Below are 18,712 nucleotides of genomic sequence, written 5' to 3' on the forward strand. Positions count from 1 at the left end.
GCAAGCAAGCAAGCAAGCAAGCAAGCAAGCAAGCAAGCAGGCAGGCAAGCAAGCAAGCAAGCAGGCAAGCAAGCAAGCAAACAGAATAAGTCAGCAAGAGCAAAAGAAGAGAAATGGAGAGATATACATATTATACCAATACTTCATAAATGAGAGTTCATGGAAGTATTTTCAGTAACAGTGTGGTAGAGTGAAAATGGTTCATATATTTAGATGTCTGCTGCCCAGTTGGTAGAATTATTTGGAAAGGATTAGGAGAAATACTATTCCAGGTCTTAATCTCTCTGTCTCTGTTTCTATCACTGTCTCTGTCTCTGTCTCTGTCTCTGTCTCTGTCTGCCGCGCCCCCCCCCCCCCTCTCTCTCTCTCTCTCTCTCTCTCTCTCTCTCTCTCTCTCTCTCTCCTTTCTCTCTGCCTTATGCTTGTGGATAGGAATATAAGCTATCAGTGTCATGTCTTCTGCCATGCTCCCCACCAGGATGGTCATGGACTCACCCCTTAGTAAAGTCTTTCTTTTATAAGTTGCCTTGGTCATAGTGCCTCTTCATAGCAAAAGAGATGCTAACTACAACAGCCAGCAGACAGAACTTTGACATCTGTCAACCACTGAATGGAGAAGTGCCACAGATGCAGAATAAACAGAAGTGAAAAAGTACTCCCGCTTGATAGCACATCACATTACATTAAGAAAAATAAGCCATACAAGGACTAATTCCATGGGACTCTATTTCTAGAACACAGAGAGTAAAGCGTCAAGAAACAGATTGCTGGGTTTCTAGCACAGGAAAAGAGGGAAAGACCAGTTTCTAGGGATTTCTCAGATAAGAGTTTATGGTTTCTTTTCAAAGTCATAAAAATGTTCTAAAATTGCCTGTGGTGGTAGAAGTGGTTATGAACTCTGTGTGCATGTTAAGAAACAGTGAGTCCTACATGTGAAGTGTCGAAACTACATGGTATGTCTGCTGTATATGTAGTGTTACATCTACATAAAATTGCTTTCTAACACTCCACTTGATAGAGTCTAGATAATTTTCTTATTGATTTACTTATGGATATATGTACTACACTTATTCCTCTACTTCTGTGCTATAAAATGTCTAAAATGAAAAGGAAATGCCTCATCTTTCAAGCACTTTAAATATTTTTTGAGAAAACTATAATGGCCTTTCTATAGAATTACCTTGAGAAAATATGGAATAAATATATCCACTTCTGATTGTTAGGGATATGCCTCCCTGAGAGAGTAACTGTATAGTGTCTGTAAAGACCTGGACTCCAGCCATAGCACTGTTGAAATCATGATACAGAAACAAAGTCTTTGTTCTGAGTGAGACTTGGCAGTAAAGTGGTTCTCTGTCTACATTAGAGCCCATCCTTGCTGACAAAATGTCTTTGTAGTGAAATAAAGAATTGTAGCACACTGTTACTCTTCTGGAAAGGAAAGAAATGGTCATCTAAAATATGATCTCTGTTGCCTATATTTTTCCCCTTTATCAAATGTTGAAACAAATAACCAAGTGTCTCCATTAGCAGACTGAGAGAGAAATCAAGCCCCAAAGCAGAAGATACATTGTTACTAGCAAGGCTTTTGTGACAACCGAAAGATGCAGTCTTCTGGGAAATAACCAAAACCCTTTCTTGAGAGGAGCCACTGTCAAAGGCATTATTCTATGCTGTCTAAAGTGGAACTTGCATGACATTTGGATGAGGTCATTATGAATGTCATCACTACGCTGTAGACAAATGGACTTGAATTAATATTACTTTATCCAAGTTGCTAAAAAAAAAGGAGCTATTTCCACATCAAAGTATGTGTATTATGGATATCCACATAGGATGTTGAAAAGTGCTCTGTAGTTTTCATGAGCCCTATAATTGTTTGTTTGTTTAAAAAAACCACGCACACATACAAATACATATATGGGGACTTGAAGGCAACTAAAGAAAATACCTTAGAACTAATTTTTTCTTGTGCAATTTTTAGCTCCTTTTGTTTGTGAAGGTGATTTGCCAGAATCTCATCCTGTAAGATTCTGGCATTCTGCTCTTCCAAAAGTTGCCTCTCGATGCAATTTCTTTCCTCTAAAACCTAGAGACACATTTAAAGACATTTTTATCCTTATACCTCATGGTAGGACAAGTGGGGGAAAGGAGTCTAAAGTCATATTAACAGACAAACCTTGAAAAAGTGCTCAAAGAGCCGATAAAGCCCACAAGAATCTGCCTCCCACATGAATTACCTAAAATTTAATTGCATAAATGATAGCTACCCTTTTCAACAGCAGAAACAAAAACTTGGTGCTAGGATCATAGCTCGGTTTGTAGAGTGCTTGTGTGAGGTCCCTGAACCACTGTAAAACCAGGACTTGTGACACTTGCCTGTGAGTCAAAGACTCAGGAGGTAGAGGCAGGACGATTAGGAGTTTAAGGTCATTTCAGGGTACATGTTGAGTTCAAGAATACCAGCCTCAGGTGTGATACTTGAGGATGATAATGGAGGAAGAAAGGTGGAAATTGAGCTCTGAATGACCAGTGGAGGGCCTCAGGGTACCATCTTTGTCCTATATGAATAGCATTATTTTATCATCCTTACTACACCTTCTGGAACATTGTTTAATGATTGCTGTCATGTGAAACTTTTCTTGGGGTTGTGGTACTACTCTGTGCAATGGTGTAATGGCCTCTAATGTTCTCCTCTTCAGTCCGTTGATTCCTCTGTTCCTACAGGTGGATCTCAAAGTGCACTTTCATCTAGGATTTCATTGCAAACCCCTGAACCAGCTCCGGGAGCCCTCCTGACTCACAAGGTTTCCTTCTGTCTTGGACCAATACCTCTCTCCCCACCACCACCCAGACTCTGCCATCTTCAGCTTGAGGCAGCTAGAGTTGTCATTGCCCCTCCCTGCCAGAAGTAGACTTAGAGGGACAGAAGTAGATAAGGAAAACAAAAGTGTGCTCCCCAAGATGGAAGCCTCTTGTTCCAATAAGATACTGTGAGGAGAAGCAGTGGTAAGGCACGGGAGAGGGTATCTATCTATGTAGGACCAATGGGGGGTGGGGAGGGGAGGACCTAGAGGTCCCATAGAATATTCTACCCAGAGTCTGTTTAGCAGACTCTCAGTCTCAGGGTCCCTTCCGTACCAAGGGGTTCCTTTTGCTTTTTTTTACTTATTCCATTGCTTTGGTTTTTGTTGTTTTTCTAGATGCTCAACCGTTAGTTTAACCCAGGAAATGAGCTTGCCAGTTTCTTAGATGACTGCCAGTACTCGTGGCTCAATTTTTAATTTAAAAACCTAAATAATATAGTTAGTCGCATATCACATAAGAACACACACAGTGTTCCTGCATTGAGACTGGGGCTGGCTGTCCTGTGACTGTGAGGACCGGAGCCTCTGGTGTAACTCCTTCCCTAAATTAATGAATAGCACTTTGGTAGAGCCAAGACAGCATGCACAGGGGATACAGACTTCTCATTAGCAAGGTCCGTGATGTACACAAAAACTGACTCGACCCTGTAGAGCCTCCCTCGGGCGCCATTGAATTCTCTCCATAATACCCACGAAAGAAATGGCAGTGCAAATGGTCAGGGTAACACGAGGGCACTTCTCTTTTGGAGCCTGCCCTACCCTTGTAAATTCATTCTCAATTTTCCTTAATGAATTTGTGTTTTCCTTGTCTTCTTGTCCTTATTCCTGTGGACATGAAACAACAGACTTGGAATCCACTGGCTCAGGGTGGCTCTGGACACAACTGAGTTTGCATGACCTAAGCCTCATGGTAAGCCTAAAGATAGAACCAAGACAGTCTCTGTTCCATTCACAGTAGCCGTAAGAGTATGATCACGTCGCCCGGGTGATGAGTTAGATGTGCCACGCTTGTGTGAGTGCACACTTTTGATGACTGCATGATCAGTATGCCAAGCATATTACTCAGATCATATCCCCACATATAAGTACCATATGATTATATATTTATATTCAGTATATATTCAAAGGGATAAACAATGTTGGTGAAGTAAAAGTAAAATATAATTTTAAACACATTTGACCCTATTTGATCATACTTACTCTGACATACACTTCCAGCCTTACAAAATTTAAACAGCCCACTCACTTTATTAAGATTGTTTCTCACAGTCTTCAGTTCCACATCCAGTTCCCTAACACAAATTTCAAGTTTCTGTTTCACTTTAACTTCTTTATTATATTGCTCTTCTTTTTCTCTTAGCTGATCCTTCATTTTGTCATATACCCAGACTGCATCTTTTCTCTTCTCCTCTTCTTGTTTTAAAGTAAACCTACAGTTTAAAATGCTTATGTTAGGAATGATTTTCGTTAGAAAGTGTTTCTTTTGCCTGGCTTGTCACATATTAGTTTATTCTTCTAAAGGTTCCCCGACCTTCCTCTGAAGCGTGCTTTCTCCCTGTTGCCCCTTCCAATGTCTCCCCTCCATCTTCAGACACACACAAACTGGGTACAGGTTTTCCAGCAGTTTGTCACCCCAAGACTAGTCAGGGAGAATGTCAAGTTAGACACCAGCAAAGGCAGACACCTCTGTCATTTGGATCCACACACTCGAAATCTTATAAAATGTGAAGAAACCCAAGCAGAACGTAAATCAAGGGTTCTGTTTCTTATGGCACACTGAAAGGAGGAAATGCGTTCTGTCTCATTTCAGTCTTTTCCCAATGGGCAACCCAGAATATATGAGTTGTTTGAACAACTTCATTAGGTCATATAGGGGACAGGCACTTTGGGTCCAGCCAGTTGTCACTGGACTCCACACAGCAAATTTCCTGTCCAATGTAAACCACTGAGTTTTGCTTTATACAGAAGCAAATGTCTTTTGCATGTACATTATATTGATAAATTGTTGTGTGCTGTTAAAGCTCACCAAGAAGCTGGAGATGAACTGGGGTTTCCCATATCAGACACAAGCATGTTTGTCTCAATCTGTTCTCATGAATCCCTATCCTGGGTCAGGTTGGCCCCTGACTTAGTGATGAAGAAAAGGAGAACAACAAAGCAGCCTCAGGATATGTAGGTCCTATGTCCCTAGAGCAAGTAGGAAGTAAACCATTTTCAGCAGACATCACTCTTGTTTACCCACAAAAGATGTCTAAAGTAGAAATAGGTATTTTCTATTTTAAATAGTAGAAATTTACTTTGGAATAGTCTATTTTGTCACAGCAACAAAAAGTAACTGATGCAGACAAATACCAGTATATAGTAACAACATTCATTTTAATTACTTAATAAGTAAACCAACAAGACAGAGAAAACGGACTATTGAAATCAACTCACAGGTCCCTTTGCCGCTGCCTATACCACCCCACTCTGTGTCTAAACTTTCCACAGCCTACTCCAGGGTCTATCCTGGTGAGGATCACCTCTCCCCCAATACTTGTCTTCCACATCCTGCCAGATATAGCTCAGGTCTCACAGCCAGTGTGCTAGCCCATGATGTTTCTTCACAGCAATAAGACTCTGAGACTACAGCTTATAAAAATTTATACACAACGAACCAAACCTGAAGAAAATACAGGAAGCAATGTTTCAGGCCAAAGAGAAGAATGAACATAGGAGACAGACATGACAAAAAATACAGAGCCATAATGACTACAACAAAAAATACCATGGAGAATACAAACTACAGCACCCAAAATCAACAACATGACCACAGTTAACACACCGACCTCAATACTCCAATCAAAAGACATAGAATGACTGAATGCACCAGGAAACAAAACCCACCCATCTGCTGCATGTACAAAGCATAGCTTAGTGTTAAGGACAGGTACTGAATTCAGGTTAAAGAATGGACCAGAGCACTCCAGTCAAATGGGACCAGGATGCAGTCAGGTATTACTATCCCAATGTGTGACAAAACAGACATCAAAATGAAACTAATCAGAAGATGCAAAGGGTATGGACACTTCTTCCTAATCAAGGGAACGCGTAAGTATGAATACATTCTTGTCCTAAACATATATGCATCAAACTCATAAAAATTTCACAAAAAATCTACAACTGCAATTAAAGACACAGATTAACATCAATCCATTATAACACTCCCACTCTCTTCAATATACACATTATCTGGACAAAAAGAGAGAAACATCAGAATTAATTGACATCATACATTAAAAGGACTTAACAGATATCTATAGAAAATTCTATCTAGACACCAAAGAATTCACTTTCTCCCCAGCAGCACATAGAAGCTTTTATAAAACAGAAGACATACTGGGACCCAAAAGAATTATTTAAAAATTCAAAAAGATTGAACTCATTACTTTTATCCTATCTTAACACAGTACAATATCTTTAAAGTAACAGAAAAAGCCCACCTCTAGTAAATACGCAAACCCATGAAAATTAAAGCACTCATTACAAAAGAATGAATGTACTCTCCTCCAGCCGAGCAAGATGCCCAAAGGAAAGAAGGCCAAGGGGAAGAAGGTGGCTCCCGGCCCCGACGTCGTCAAGAAGCAGGAGGAGGTCAAGCCTCTGTTTGAGAAAAGGCCCAAGAACTTCTGCATTGGGCAGGATATCCAGCCCAAAAGAGATCTAACATGCTTCGTTAAATGGCCCCGATACAGCAGGCTGCAGCAGCAAAGAGCCATCCTCAATATGCGGCTCAGAGTACCTCCTGCCATTAACCAGTTCACCCAGGCCCTGGACAGGCAAACAGCTACTCAGCTGCCTAAGCTTGGCCTCAAGTACAGGCCAGAGACAAAGTAAGAGAAGAAGCAAAGGCTACTGGCCCGTGCTGAGAAGAAAGCTGCTGACAAAGGAGACGTCCCAACTAAGAGACTACCCGACCACCGAGCAGGAGTCAATACAGTCACCAACTTGGTAGAGAACAAGAAGGCTCAGCTGGTGGTGTCTGCCCATGATGTAGATCCCATTGAGCTGGTGGTTTTCCTGCCTGCCCTGTGTAGAAAGATGGGGGTGTCCTACTGCATCATCAAGAGAAAGGCCAGGCTGGTGCACAGGAAGACATGCACCACTGTTACTTTCACACAGGTTAACTCGGAAGACAAGGGTGCTCTGGCTAAGCTGGTGGAAGCTATTAGGACCAATTATAATGACAGATATGATGAGATCCGCTGCCACTGGGGAGGTAACGTCCTGGGTCCTAAGTCTGTAGCTCACATTGCTAAGCTGGAAAAGGCAAAGGCTAAAGAACTCGCCACTAAACTGGGTTAAAAAATGTACAATAAGTTTTCTGTACATAAATATAATAACAAAATTTTAAAAAACACACAAAAGAATGAATGTGTCAAAGAAGAAATCAAGAAAAAAAATAGAAAAGTTTCTAGGACTGAATTCAAATGAAAACCCCTGGAACACATTAAAAGCAGCCCTACAATGGAAATTTATAGCTCTGAGCACCTACATTAAAAAATCAGAAAGAGCACAAATAAATGCAGCTAAATGAGATGGAAAAACAAGAACAACTCAACTCCAAACCCAGTCCATGGCAAGAAATAAGAAACACCAGAGCAGAAATAAATGAAATAGAAACAAAGAAAACAACACAGAGAATCCAGAAATCTAAGAGCTGATTCTTGGAGAAGTTGATACACAAAACTGACAGATCCTTGGCCAACTAGCCAAAAATAGAAAGGACCAAAATTAGCACTCAGAAATGAACAGGGAAACAGTACAACAGACACCACAGAAATTCTGAACATTACATGGGAATATTTTATAAACCTTCATTCCACAAAGCTGGAAAACATAAAAGGAATGAGTTATTTTTCCAGATTAAGCCAAAACATCAAAGTTAAATAAAAAAAATTCAAAAACCTAAACAGTCCTATAGCAAATGAGGAGACTGAAATAGTAAAAAGCCTTCCTTCCAACTAAGAAATGTTCAAGATCAGATGGATTCACAGCAGAAATCTACGAGGCATTCAAACAAAGATCGACAGTCAGTCCTTGTTATACTATTAAACTAAGAAACAAACAGAAAGAACACTCCCAAATTCTTCTATGAAGCTATTATCACTCTCATACCAAAATGATGCAAAGATACAAGAAAAAAAACTATCGGCCAATATCCCTGATGAGGATAGACTCAAAATTATTCAATAAAAACCCTTGAAACAGAATATCAAAAAATTATACATTACGAACAAGTCAGCTTTACCCCGGAAATGTATGTATGGTTTGCCATATATATCCAAGTAAATAAATGTAATAAACCATATAAATTGACTTTTACAAAAATCACATGATCACCTCAATAGATACAGCAAAGGCCTTTGACAAAATCCAACATGACTTCATTGTAAAAGTCTTAACGGATGTAGGATTAGAGGGCATATACACAGTAAATGCTACATATGAGAAGCATGAACTCAATATCATCCTAAATGGAGATAAGTTTGAAGCAACCCAAGTGCACTCAGGAATGAGACAGGGATGTGCACTACCTCACTCCCTTTCAACTGTGTCCTTGAAGTACTAGCTGGCTCAGTAAGGCATGAGAAGGAAATTAAAGGGATTGAATAGAGGAAGAAGACATCAAACTATCCCTAGTTGCAGATGATATGATACTATACACTAGAGATTCCAAGGTTCTACCAGAAAATTTTAGGAATGATAAACAAATTCAGCAATGTGACAGTATACAGAATGAGTTTACATAAATCAATAGCTTTTCTATGCATCAACAACAAACCCACAAGGAGATCCAGGACACACATATTGAACTTTCTTTTTTTTTTTTTTTGTTTTGTTTTTGGTTTTTTTTTGTTTTGTTTTGTTTTTTCGAGACAGGGTTTCTCTGTGTAGCTCTGGTTGTCCTGGAACTCACTCTGTAGACCAGGCTGGCCTCAAACTCAGAAATCCGCCTGCCCCTATCTCCCAAGTGCTGGGATTAAAGGCGTGCGCCACTATCGCCCGGCCATATTGAACTTTCATTGGCCATATTCATGATTGCTGTTTTGAAATCACCAGAGAGAGTAGTACAACAAAGTTTCTAATTTCTGGAGCAAACACACATCTTGTCTTGGTTGTTCATATTGTGTTTGGGGGTATGTGAGCTAGGTTTCTGGAGCCAGGCCATTGGTAATGTTTCTTGGTATGGGTACCTGGCCTTGCCTTTGTTGAGGTAGTAAGTGAATATTTGTTACTATCACAACTTACAATGTTGTTGACCAGCTGAATGATGCTTGATGTTCAGTCTCAAGGCCATTCTGTAGCCTTTATTATGAACGTGCCTCTAACCCTATATCTTCTAAGGTCAGAAGCATTCCCACATCAGCTAGATAAAGGTCAGACTTCTGTACCGACGAGTAATCTTTCTTCAGTGTTGCATCTTCACAGGTTTGTGGGGGAACTCTCCAGTTCTGCAGGTTGTCCTGAGGGAGCAGGGGTAGTTTCACAGTGGGAGTAGGAAGTGTTCTGTGGAGCACAGTGCAGGAAACTACACCATCCTCAGGTAGACGTGAGTGTTGAGGGAGGACAGACCACAGGGTTTTATCAGGGTATCTCAGTAGGCTTGGTGGCAGACAGCCTCTGAGGGATACACCTGCGGCTCCAGGTGGGATTCCGCGCAGTGCTGAATGGCACAGTGAGTTGGTGAGTGTGTGGACTGGGTCTGATGGAACTACTTGGAATTCCATGTCAGACTCAACATCATGCCAGGAGGTGAAATGGGTATGGTGGCTAATTGGCAGGCAGGTATGTAGAAGTCAGTGTGGGACCACCTGATGGGAGCTGACTAGATCCCTTTCTCTAGGAACACCTGTTTCCGAACTTCCGGAAGCCTGGGGTTTTAAGCTCTGCTTGCTGGCAGCGCCCTGTTTTTTTGTTTGTTTGGTCTTTATCTTACTGCTGCACTCTCTTTGGCATTCCTCCTATAAATCAGCTCAACAGGCCTAACACACACGTCATTAATTTCACACAATTGCCTTATGTCTTGTTACCAATTTCCTGTATTACTTTCCTCCATGGCTGTGATAAAAGCAAACTAATGGTGGACTCACAGCCCTGGTGTCCAGTTCAGTGTGTCAGAGAAACCATGGTGGGCTTTGAGGTAGCTGGCCACCTGGCATCCATAGTCAGGAAGGATAGAGATAATATGTTAGCCTTGAGTTCATTTTCTCTTTTTCATTTGGTTCATAACTCCAGCCCACGGAAGGCTGCTGTTCACTTTCAAGTTGTGTCTTCCAATCTCGACCAACCTAATCCAGATATGCCCTCACAGACATGCCCAGAAACTGTGAAGACTAATATGGTTGGTTTGATAAAGTCTATAATCATCTGGGAGATGGGCTTCTGAGCATGCCTGTTGGGGGTTATCTTTATTACATAAATCGGTATGGGAAGCTACATCTAGACTGTGGGCAGGACAGTTTCCTGGGTAGGTCAGTTTGGTTTGTATAAAATGAAGAAAGCAAGCTGAGTAGTCATGAGTGCATATTCATTGCCCTCTGCGTCTTGACTGTACATGAACTATCACCAGATCTCTCAAGCTCCTGCTGCTGGGATTTCCCTGCCATGAAGGAACATATCCAGGAGCTGTGATCCATCAGAGAGAGAGAAAGAGAGAGAGAGAGAGAGAGAGAGAGGGAGGGAGGGAGGGAGTGAGCGAGAGAGGGAGAGCGTGAGAGAGAGAGAGTGAGAGAGAGTGATAGCGAAATATGACCATGTGTTTTTGCAGGCCTTTAGAACTGGTTTGCAGGAGAAATGCCCAAAAATGTGAAACTGGTGGTCAGAAAAACCCATGAATCTTGTAAGCAGGATTTAACCAGCCACCTCAGGGAGCTAGATAACAATGCTAATAGAAATGTAGGCAGCATCTTCTGGGTATATGCCCAGGAGTGGTATAGCTGGGTCCTCAGATAATGTTATGTCCAATTTTCTGAGGAACCTCCAGACTGATTTCCAGAGTGGTTGCACCATCTTGCAATCCCACCAACAATGGAGGAGTGTTCCTCTTTCTCCACATCCTCGCCAGCATCAACTATCACCTAAGTTTTGGATTTTAGCCATTCTGTCTGGTGTGAGGTGGAATCTCAGGGTTGTTTTGATTTGCATTTCCCTTATGACTAAGAATGCTAAACATTTCTTTAGGTGCTTCTCAGCCATTTGAGTTTCCTCAGTTGAGAATTTTTTGTTTAGCTCTGTACCACATTTTTAATAGGTTATTTGATTGCCTGGAGTCTAATTTCTTGATTTCTTTGTATATATTAGATATTAGCCCTCTATCAGATGTAAGATTTATAAAAATCTTTTCCCAATTTGTTGGTTGTCGTTTTGTCCTATTGACAGTGTCCTTTGCCTTACAGAAACTTTGCAATTTTATGAAGTCCCATTTGTCAATTCTCGATCTTAGAGCATATGCCATTGGAGTTCTGTTCAGGAACTTTTCCCCTGTGCCCAAGTATTCAAGGTTCTTCCCCACCTTCTCTTCTATTAGTTTCAGTGTATCTGGTTTTATGTGGAGGTCCTTTATCCATTTAGACTTGAGCTTTGCACAAGGAGATAAGAATGGAGCCATTTGCATTCTTCTACATGTTGTCTTCCAGTTGAACCAGCACCATTTGTTGAAAATGCTGTCCTTTTTCTACTGGATGGTTTTTGCTCCTTTGTCAAAGATCAAGTGACCATAGGTGTGTGGGCTCATTTCTGGGTCTTCAATTCTATTCCATTGATCTTCCTGCCTGTCTCTGTACCAATACCAGGTAGTTTTTATCACTATTGCTCTGTAGTACAGCTTGAGGTTAGGGATGGTGATTCCTCCAGGAGTTCTTTTATTGTTGAGAATAGTTTTTGCTATCCTGGGTTTTTTGTTATTCCAAATGAATTTGAGAATTTCTCTTTCTAACTCTGTGAAGAATTGAGTTGGGATTTTAATGGAGATTGCATTGAATCTGTAGATTGCTTTCAGCAAGATGGCCAATTTTACCATATTAATCCTGCCGATCCATGAGCATGGGAGATCTTTCCATCTTCTGAGATCTTCTTCGATTTCTTTCTTCAGAGACTTGAAGTTCTTGTCATACAGATCTGTCACTTGCTTGGTTAGAGTCAAACCAAGGTATTTTATATTATTTGTTACTATTGTGAAGGGTGTCATTTCCCTAATTTCTTTTTCAGCCTGTTTATCCTTCAAATAGAGGAAGGCTACTGATTTGTTTGAGTTGATTTTATAACCAGCCACTTTGCTGAAGTTGTTTATCAGGTTTAGGAGTTCTCTGGTGGAAGTTTTAGTATCACTTAAGTATACTATCATATCATCTGCAAATAGTGATATTTGGACTTCTTCCTTTCCTATTTGTATCCCTTTGACTTCTTTTTGTTGTCTAATTGCTCTGGCTAGGACTTCCAGTACTATATTGAATAGGTAGGGTGAGAGTGAGCAGCCTTGTCTAGTCCCTGATCTTAGTGGAATTGCTTCAAGTTTCTCTCCAATCAGTTTGATGTTGGCTATTGGTTTGCTGTATATTGTTTTTACTATGTTTAGGTATGGGCCTTGAATTCCTGATCTTGCCAAGACTTTTACCATGAAGAGATGTTGAATTTTGTCAAATGCTTTCTCAACATCTAGTGAGATGATCATGTGGTTTTTTCTTTGAGTTTGTTTATATAGTGGATTCCATTGATGGATTTCCAAATATTGAAGCATTCCTGCATTCCTGGGATAAAGCCTACTTGATTATGATGGATGATTGTTTTGATATATTCTTGGATTTGATTTGTGAGAATTTTATTGAGTGTTTTTGCATCGATATTCATAAGGGAGATTGGTCTGAAGTTCTCTTTCTTTGTTGGGTCTTTGTGAGGTTTAGGTATGAGCGTGATTGTGGCTTCATAGAACAAGACATATGCTCCACTATGTTCATAGCAGCCTTATTTATAATAGCTAGAAACTGGAAAGAACCCAAATGTCTTTCAACAGGGGAATGAACACAAAAAAATGTGGTACATTTACACAATGGAGTATTACTCAGCAATTAAAAACAATGAATTCGAGAAATCCTAGGTAAATGGATGGAACTAGAAAATATCATCCTGAGTGAGGTAACCTAATCACAAAAGAACACACATGGTATTCACTCACTGATTATTGGGTATTAGCCCAGAAGCTCGCAATACCCAAGATTCAACTCACAGACCACATGAAGCTTATGAAGAAGGAAGACCAAGTGTGGGTGCTTTGGTCCTTCTTAGAAGGAGTAACAAAGTACTCAAGGGAGCAAATATGGAGACAAAGTGAGGGACAGAAACTGAAGGAGGGGCCATCTGGAGACTGCTCTACCTGAGTATCCATCCCATGTGTAGTCACCAAAGGCAGACACTGATGTGGATGCCAGGAAGTGCATGCCGACAGGAGCCTGATATAACTGTCTCCTTAGAGGTCTACCAGACCCTGACATATACAGAGGTGGGTGCTCACAGCTAACCATTGAACTGATCATGGGATTCCCAATGGAGAAGTTAGAGAGAAGACTGAAGGAGCTGAAGGGGTTTGTGGCCCCATGGGGAGAGCAACAATACCAACCAATCAGAGCTCCCAGGGTCTAAACCACCAGCCTGGGAGCACATAGAGAGGGACCCATGGCTCCAGCTGTGTATGTAGGGGAGGATGGCCTTGTTGGGCATAGGTGGGAGAGGAGATCCTTGGTTCCATGAAGGCTGGATGTCCCAGTGTGGGGGAATTCGAGGGTGGGGAAGTGGGAGTTGGTGGGTGGGTGGTGGCACATCCTCATAAAAGCAGGAGGAGGGGGGATAGGATAGGGGGTTTATAAATGGGGGGAAGTGGGGTAAGGGGATAACATCTGAAGTGTAAATAAAATATCCAATAAAAATTTTAAAAACTAATAAATGTCAAGTTTAAAATAAAAAAAAAAAGAAATGTAGACAGCTGGGTCTTGGCTCTTGAGGTTTCAGAGTGGAGCAAGGACTCTTTGAGAAACTGGGTCAGAGGCCATTTGTGTGATACTTTGGCTTTATTCTGCCTGTGTTTTAAGAACCTAAGTCAAGACGAATTTAATGACAAAGGATTAAATTATTTGGCAGAGAAAATTTCAAGAGAGGAGGGTATTCAAGTTGGTGCTGAGAATACAGTTGTAATTGTTGAAGAGATCAGCACCACCTAAGAGAAAGAAACTCCCTATTCTATAATGGGACAACAGGAAAGGTGTGCTGAGGGCAAAGTCCTACTCTTTGGAGGCTCTGTCTTGTGAAGATCCAAAATCATTTAAAGACAGAACACCTATGCAGAAGAGATTCCCTGATCCTTCAAAGTGACTGCCTGGGAAAGTGTATTCTCAGAATTAGCACACAGAAGCTGTTGTCCTAGGGAGGAAAGCACTGCATCTCAAGCTGGGCAGCAGCATCCCTGTGGTACTGATTTTCCAGACACGAAAGATAAAGAATTGAGAGGCTCATCAGGTCTAGAGAGCAGCGGAGGCCGTCTCCGTAGGAACTAGAGAAGACTGCTGATAGAAACGTAGACAGTGGGATCTCGCTCTCTAGGTTTCAGACTGGAATAAGGACTTGATCAGAAACTGGACCAGGAGTAGTTAGTATGTTATTTTGGCTTTATTCTGCCTACGTTCTAAGTCTATGGATAAAGGAAGCTTTTGATCTCTGCCTGCTTGCACTAGCCTTGCTAGCAAGTCCATTCCTTCACTGGCATTAGAATCTACTTCTTCCGGATCCCAGCAGATACTGAAAGGCTGAGACATACAGCCTGATGGAATGAGCAAGTACTGGATTCTTGGACTTTCCATTCACAGCCATCCATTGCTAGGTTAGTTAGATCACAGCCTATGGCAGATTCAAAGGCTCAGCAAGAGAACTAATTTATAAACGTGTGGAGAAGAAGCAGAGTTTCCATGGAGACCCCGGGATAGTAGATATTCTAGACTCATGGGTTGGGTCATGAGCTCCTAGAACAGCTGTGGCCCAGGAGACTGGAGATGGTCCTAGAGCTGGAGAACTGGGACTACCACGCTATGTGGAGCCCAGGTGGCAGACAAGAAGCTTCAGGATTTGGTGTTTGTCATGCTGAATTTTGGCTTTGGTGTGATGTCATTGTTCATTGCTGTACCTTGAATCTACCATTTTGGAATGGGACTGTTTTCTTTTTCATGCCTTATGTTTTGTGTCTATAACTTGTTTTATTTGTAAGATCTTAAGAGTTAAGAATCTTTGAACCTCCAGTCTTGGAACTGTTGATGTCTTCCTTCAGAGACTTGATGTTGGGCTGAATTCATTTTATATTATAAGATGGTCATGACTATTAAGATGTCTTTTTTTTTTTTTTCTTTTTTTTGGTTTTTCGAGACAGGGTTTCTCCTTATAGCCCGGGCTGTCCTAGAACTCACTCTGTAGACCAGGCTGGCCTCGAACTCAGAAATCCGCCTGCCTCTGCCTCCCAAGTGCTGGGATTAAAGGCGTGCGCCACCACCGCCCGGCAAGGTGTCTTTTAAATGTCAAATTGTTACAAAGTAGGGTAATCCCATCTGACAGTCTGAACTAAATAAGTGTCCTGGTTGCCTTAATTGCTGAGGGCAGGTCCTCTCTGATTAGGGATGTGTGTACTGGCTGGTTTTGTGTCAACTTGACACAAGCTGGAGTTATCATAGAGAAAGGAGCTTCAGTTGAGGAAATGCCTCCATGAGATCCAGCTGTAAGGCATTTTCTCAATTAGTGATCAAAGGGGGAGGGCCCACTGCGGGTGGTGCCATCCCTGGGCTGGTAGTCTTGGGTTCTATTAGAAAGCAAGCTGAGCAAAGCACAGGAAGCAAGCCAGTAAGAAACATCCCTCCATTGCCTCTGCATCAGCTTCTGCTTCCTGACCTGCTTGAGTTACAGCCCTGACTTCCTTGGGTGATCAACAGCAATGTGGAAGGCGTAAGCTGAATAAACCCTTTCCTCCAGAATTTGCTTCTTGGACATGATGTTTGTGCAGGAATAGAAACCCTGACTAAGACAGGATGAAAAGTTCTGGTAACAACCTAGATAAGAAAGGAGTTAGCAGAAGGAAGAGATGATGGCTATTCTTGGTTGTCAACTTGACTACATCTGGAGTTAAGTAAAACCCCAAAATGGAGGGCTCACCTGTGGGTTATTTCTGCTTAAGATCTACTTCTAATTGGCTCTTTGAGGTAGGAAGACAAAGCATTAATCCAGGTCTTTAATCCAGATCTAATCTAGGCCACACCCTCTGCTGGCAGCTATGTAAGAACGTGGAAGAAGGAAGCTTTTGCTCTTTGTCTGCTTGCTCTCACCTTGCTAGCAAGGCCATACCTTCACTTCTATTAGAGCCCACTTCTTCCAGACTCCAGAACTTGTTTGTTTGCTTGTTTTTACTTTGTATATGTGTGGCTCATGTGCTGTAGCATGTGTGTGGAATTCAGAGGACCATTCACATTGGTCAGTTTTCTTCCCCATGTGGGCTCCAGTTCCAGGGATTGAACTCTCCTCTCTCTCTCTGTCTCGCTGTCTCTCTTTCTCTCTCTCTGTGTGTGTGTGTGTGTGTGTGTGTGTGTGTGTGTATGTGTGTCTGTCTGTCTGTCTGTCTGTCTTTCTCTGTCTTTCTCTCTCTCTATGTGTCTATCTTTGTCTCTGTCTCTCTGTCTGTCTCTGTGTATGTGTCTGTCTGCCTGTCTGTCTCTGACTCTGTCTCTCCTCCCTCCCTCCCTTCTTCCCTCCACCCACCCCCGCTTTTCTCTTGCTTATGCCTCATCTGTAATAGATACTAGGAGTGAACTTCCTATTATGGTGGAACATAAAACAATATTTGTCTCCTTAAGCACAAAATGTGATTCTTACCCAAAACATGAACTATGACTGGAAGCCCTCCTACAACCAAAAAAAAAAAAGAAAAGAAAAGAAGGGGGGGGCACATCCGACTGACTTATTGAAAAACCTCTGATTGTGGAGAGTTAAAAGGTTGCAGACCCCATTAGTATAATTTATCTTCTGCTTCCTTGACAGCTGCGTGTTGCCCACCTGTTTGTTTAAGCTAACACCCTGTTACTAATGGGTTAGATTCTTTTCAAAGGGAACCAGTGGACTTCGACCCAAAGGCTAAGAATGTTATCAGACAGCATCTGTGGCCTATCTAAGATACTTCTCTGCTTTACATAATCTGGCTATTTAATGTCCCCACCAATATATTTTTAAAATACCTTAATTTATGACTTTCTTTTTTTTCTTACTATAAAAAGTCCACAAAATTGTGACTTCCTTGGTTTTTGGGCCATGGCTACTTACATCTGGCTCCAGAGTAAACTATTATTCCCTTTGAGGTGATTGCTGAGTTTTTGTGTCAATTCCAAAATTTCATACTCTACAGACTACAAACGCTGCTGTTGCTGATGCTTTTACTTTTTCTCCTTTTCCCTTCCTCCTCCCCTTCTCCTCGATCCCTCCCCCAACTCTGCCTTCCATCTCTTCCTCTTCTTCAGTGTTTCCCCATGTATCCCAGACTGCCTTTGGCCTTGAATTTTCCTCTGCCCTGCAAGGACTGGAATTACACACACTACTGTAACCCTGGGGATAAGACCCAGGGCCTCGAGTATGCTAGCCAAGGACTCCACTGCTAAGCTGACCCCGTAACCCTCAGACATTTCAGAAATGGAGACATCATACCTTACGTTGCAGAGTTCTTGTTCTTGTTGGAGTTTTTCATGTTCTGAGTCTGCAAGCTTCTTATAGAGTCCACTGACTTCATTCTCCACCGCTTGAAGTTTCCCTCGAAGTACTTTGCAGTGACCATTTTTCAGTTGTATTAACCTTTTATATGAATGAATTGCATTCTGGATTTTTAATAGGCTACCAGAATCTGAATCAAGGACAGGGGAATATGGGAATAAAGTATGAGAGTGTTTTTTTATATGAGTGAATGTATGTTGTCCCATTCCTCCATTCAATACTGAACAGTTAGAAGGCAGGAAAGTTACTCTTGCATCCACATAGCACAATAAGATAGCTATGCTTAACATTAAGTATCTTAAAACAGCGAGTAGAGACAATTTTCAATGTTCTCACAGCAAAGAAATGACAAATATTTGAGGTTTTAGATCTATAAAAACTATGTCTTAGTAATTATACATACAGCGCACATGTACTGAAATGCTATGCTGAGCCCCATAAATACAAGTAAAAATACTTTCCTGTGTGTTAACTAAACTAAAATGCTATTTCACAAAGTGAATATTATTTTTCAAAATATCTGAAATACAAATAAAACTTCTACAATATAGAAATATCCACTAGATGAGATATATATGTGTATATATATCATACATATAATAATGCACAGAGATGTGGAAATTTTAATACATGAAAGTATAAAATGTTACCCATGAAAATAAATGTGAACTATTGCTTAGTAGTTAGAAGAGTTACAAAGATGTCAGTGCTCAACAGTCTCATTCTTAACAGGACCACAAACGATATCTTTAATTGGCAAGCTGATTTTAAATTTTGCATCTACATCAGTGGCTAGATACTTAATGAGTATATTCAAAAGCTTATGTTTAATCTTTACCACTACACAAAAGCAAACACAAGTAAAACAAATCTAACAAAAAATCATATGGAAATGCAAAAAAAGATTTAGACTATAAAAATTACCCTGAAAAAAAAAAAAACCCAGCAAGAACAGGGGTTGATTTAAAATATAACAGATATAGTGATCAAAACAGTGTGACACTAATATAAAGAAAGCCAAATAA

General features: G+C 41.0%; 1 protein-coding gene and 1 pseudogene across 1 annotated transcript in view; one reads left to right on the forward strand and one right to left on the reverse strand.

The window, feature by feature from the left end:
- The window catches only part of LOC114616755 (ankyrin repeat domain-containing protein 26-like), a 32,445-nt gene that overhangs the window by 12,145 nt on the left and 1,588 nt on the right, over positions 1 to 18,712 (reverse strand). The window contains exons 2-4 of the mRNA XM_028762202.1: positions 17,625 to 17,817; positions 4,114 to 4,297; positions 1,952 to 2,089 (exon numbers count right to left, since the gene is read on the reverse strand). Coding sequence (XP_028618035.1) covers positions 1,952 to 2,089; positions 4,114 to 4,297; positions 17,625 to 17,817 — 515 coding nt within the window. The remainder of the gene's footprint in view (positions 1 to 1,951; positions 2,090 to 4,113; positions 4,298 to 17,624; positions 17,818 to 18,712) is intronic.
- LOC114618472 lies at positions 6,423 to 7,211 on the forward strand (annotated as a pseudogene).

This window comes from Grammomys surdaster, unplaced genomic scaffold, assembly GCF_004785775.1.
Source record: "Grammomys surdaster isolate TR1022 unplaced genomic scaffold, NIH_TR_1.0 62, whole genome shotgun sequence".
Taxonomy (NCBI): domain Eukaryota; kingdom Metazoa; phylum Chordata; class Mammalia; order Rodentia; family Muridae; genus Grammomys; species Grammomys surdaster.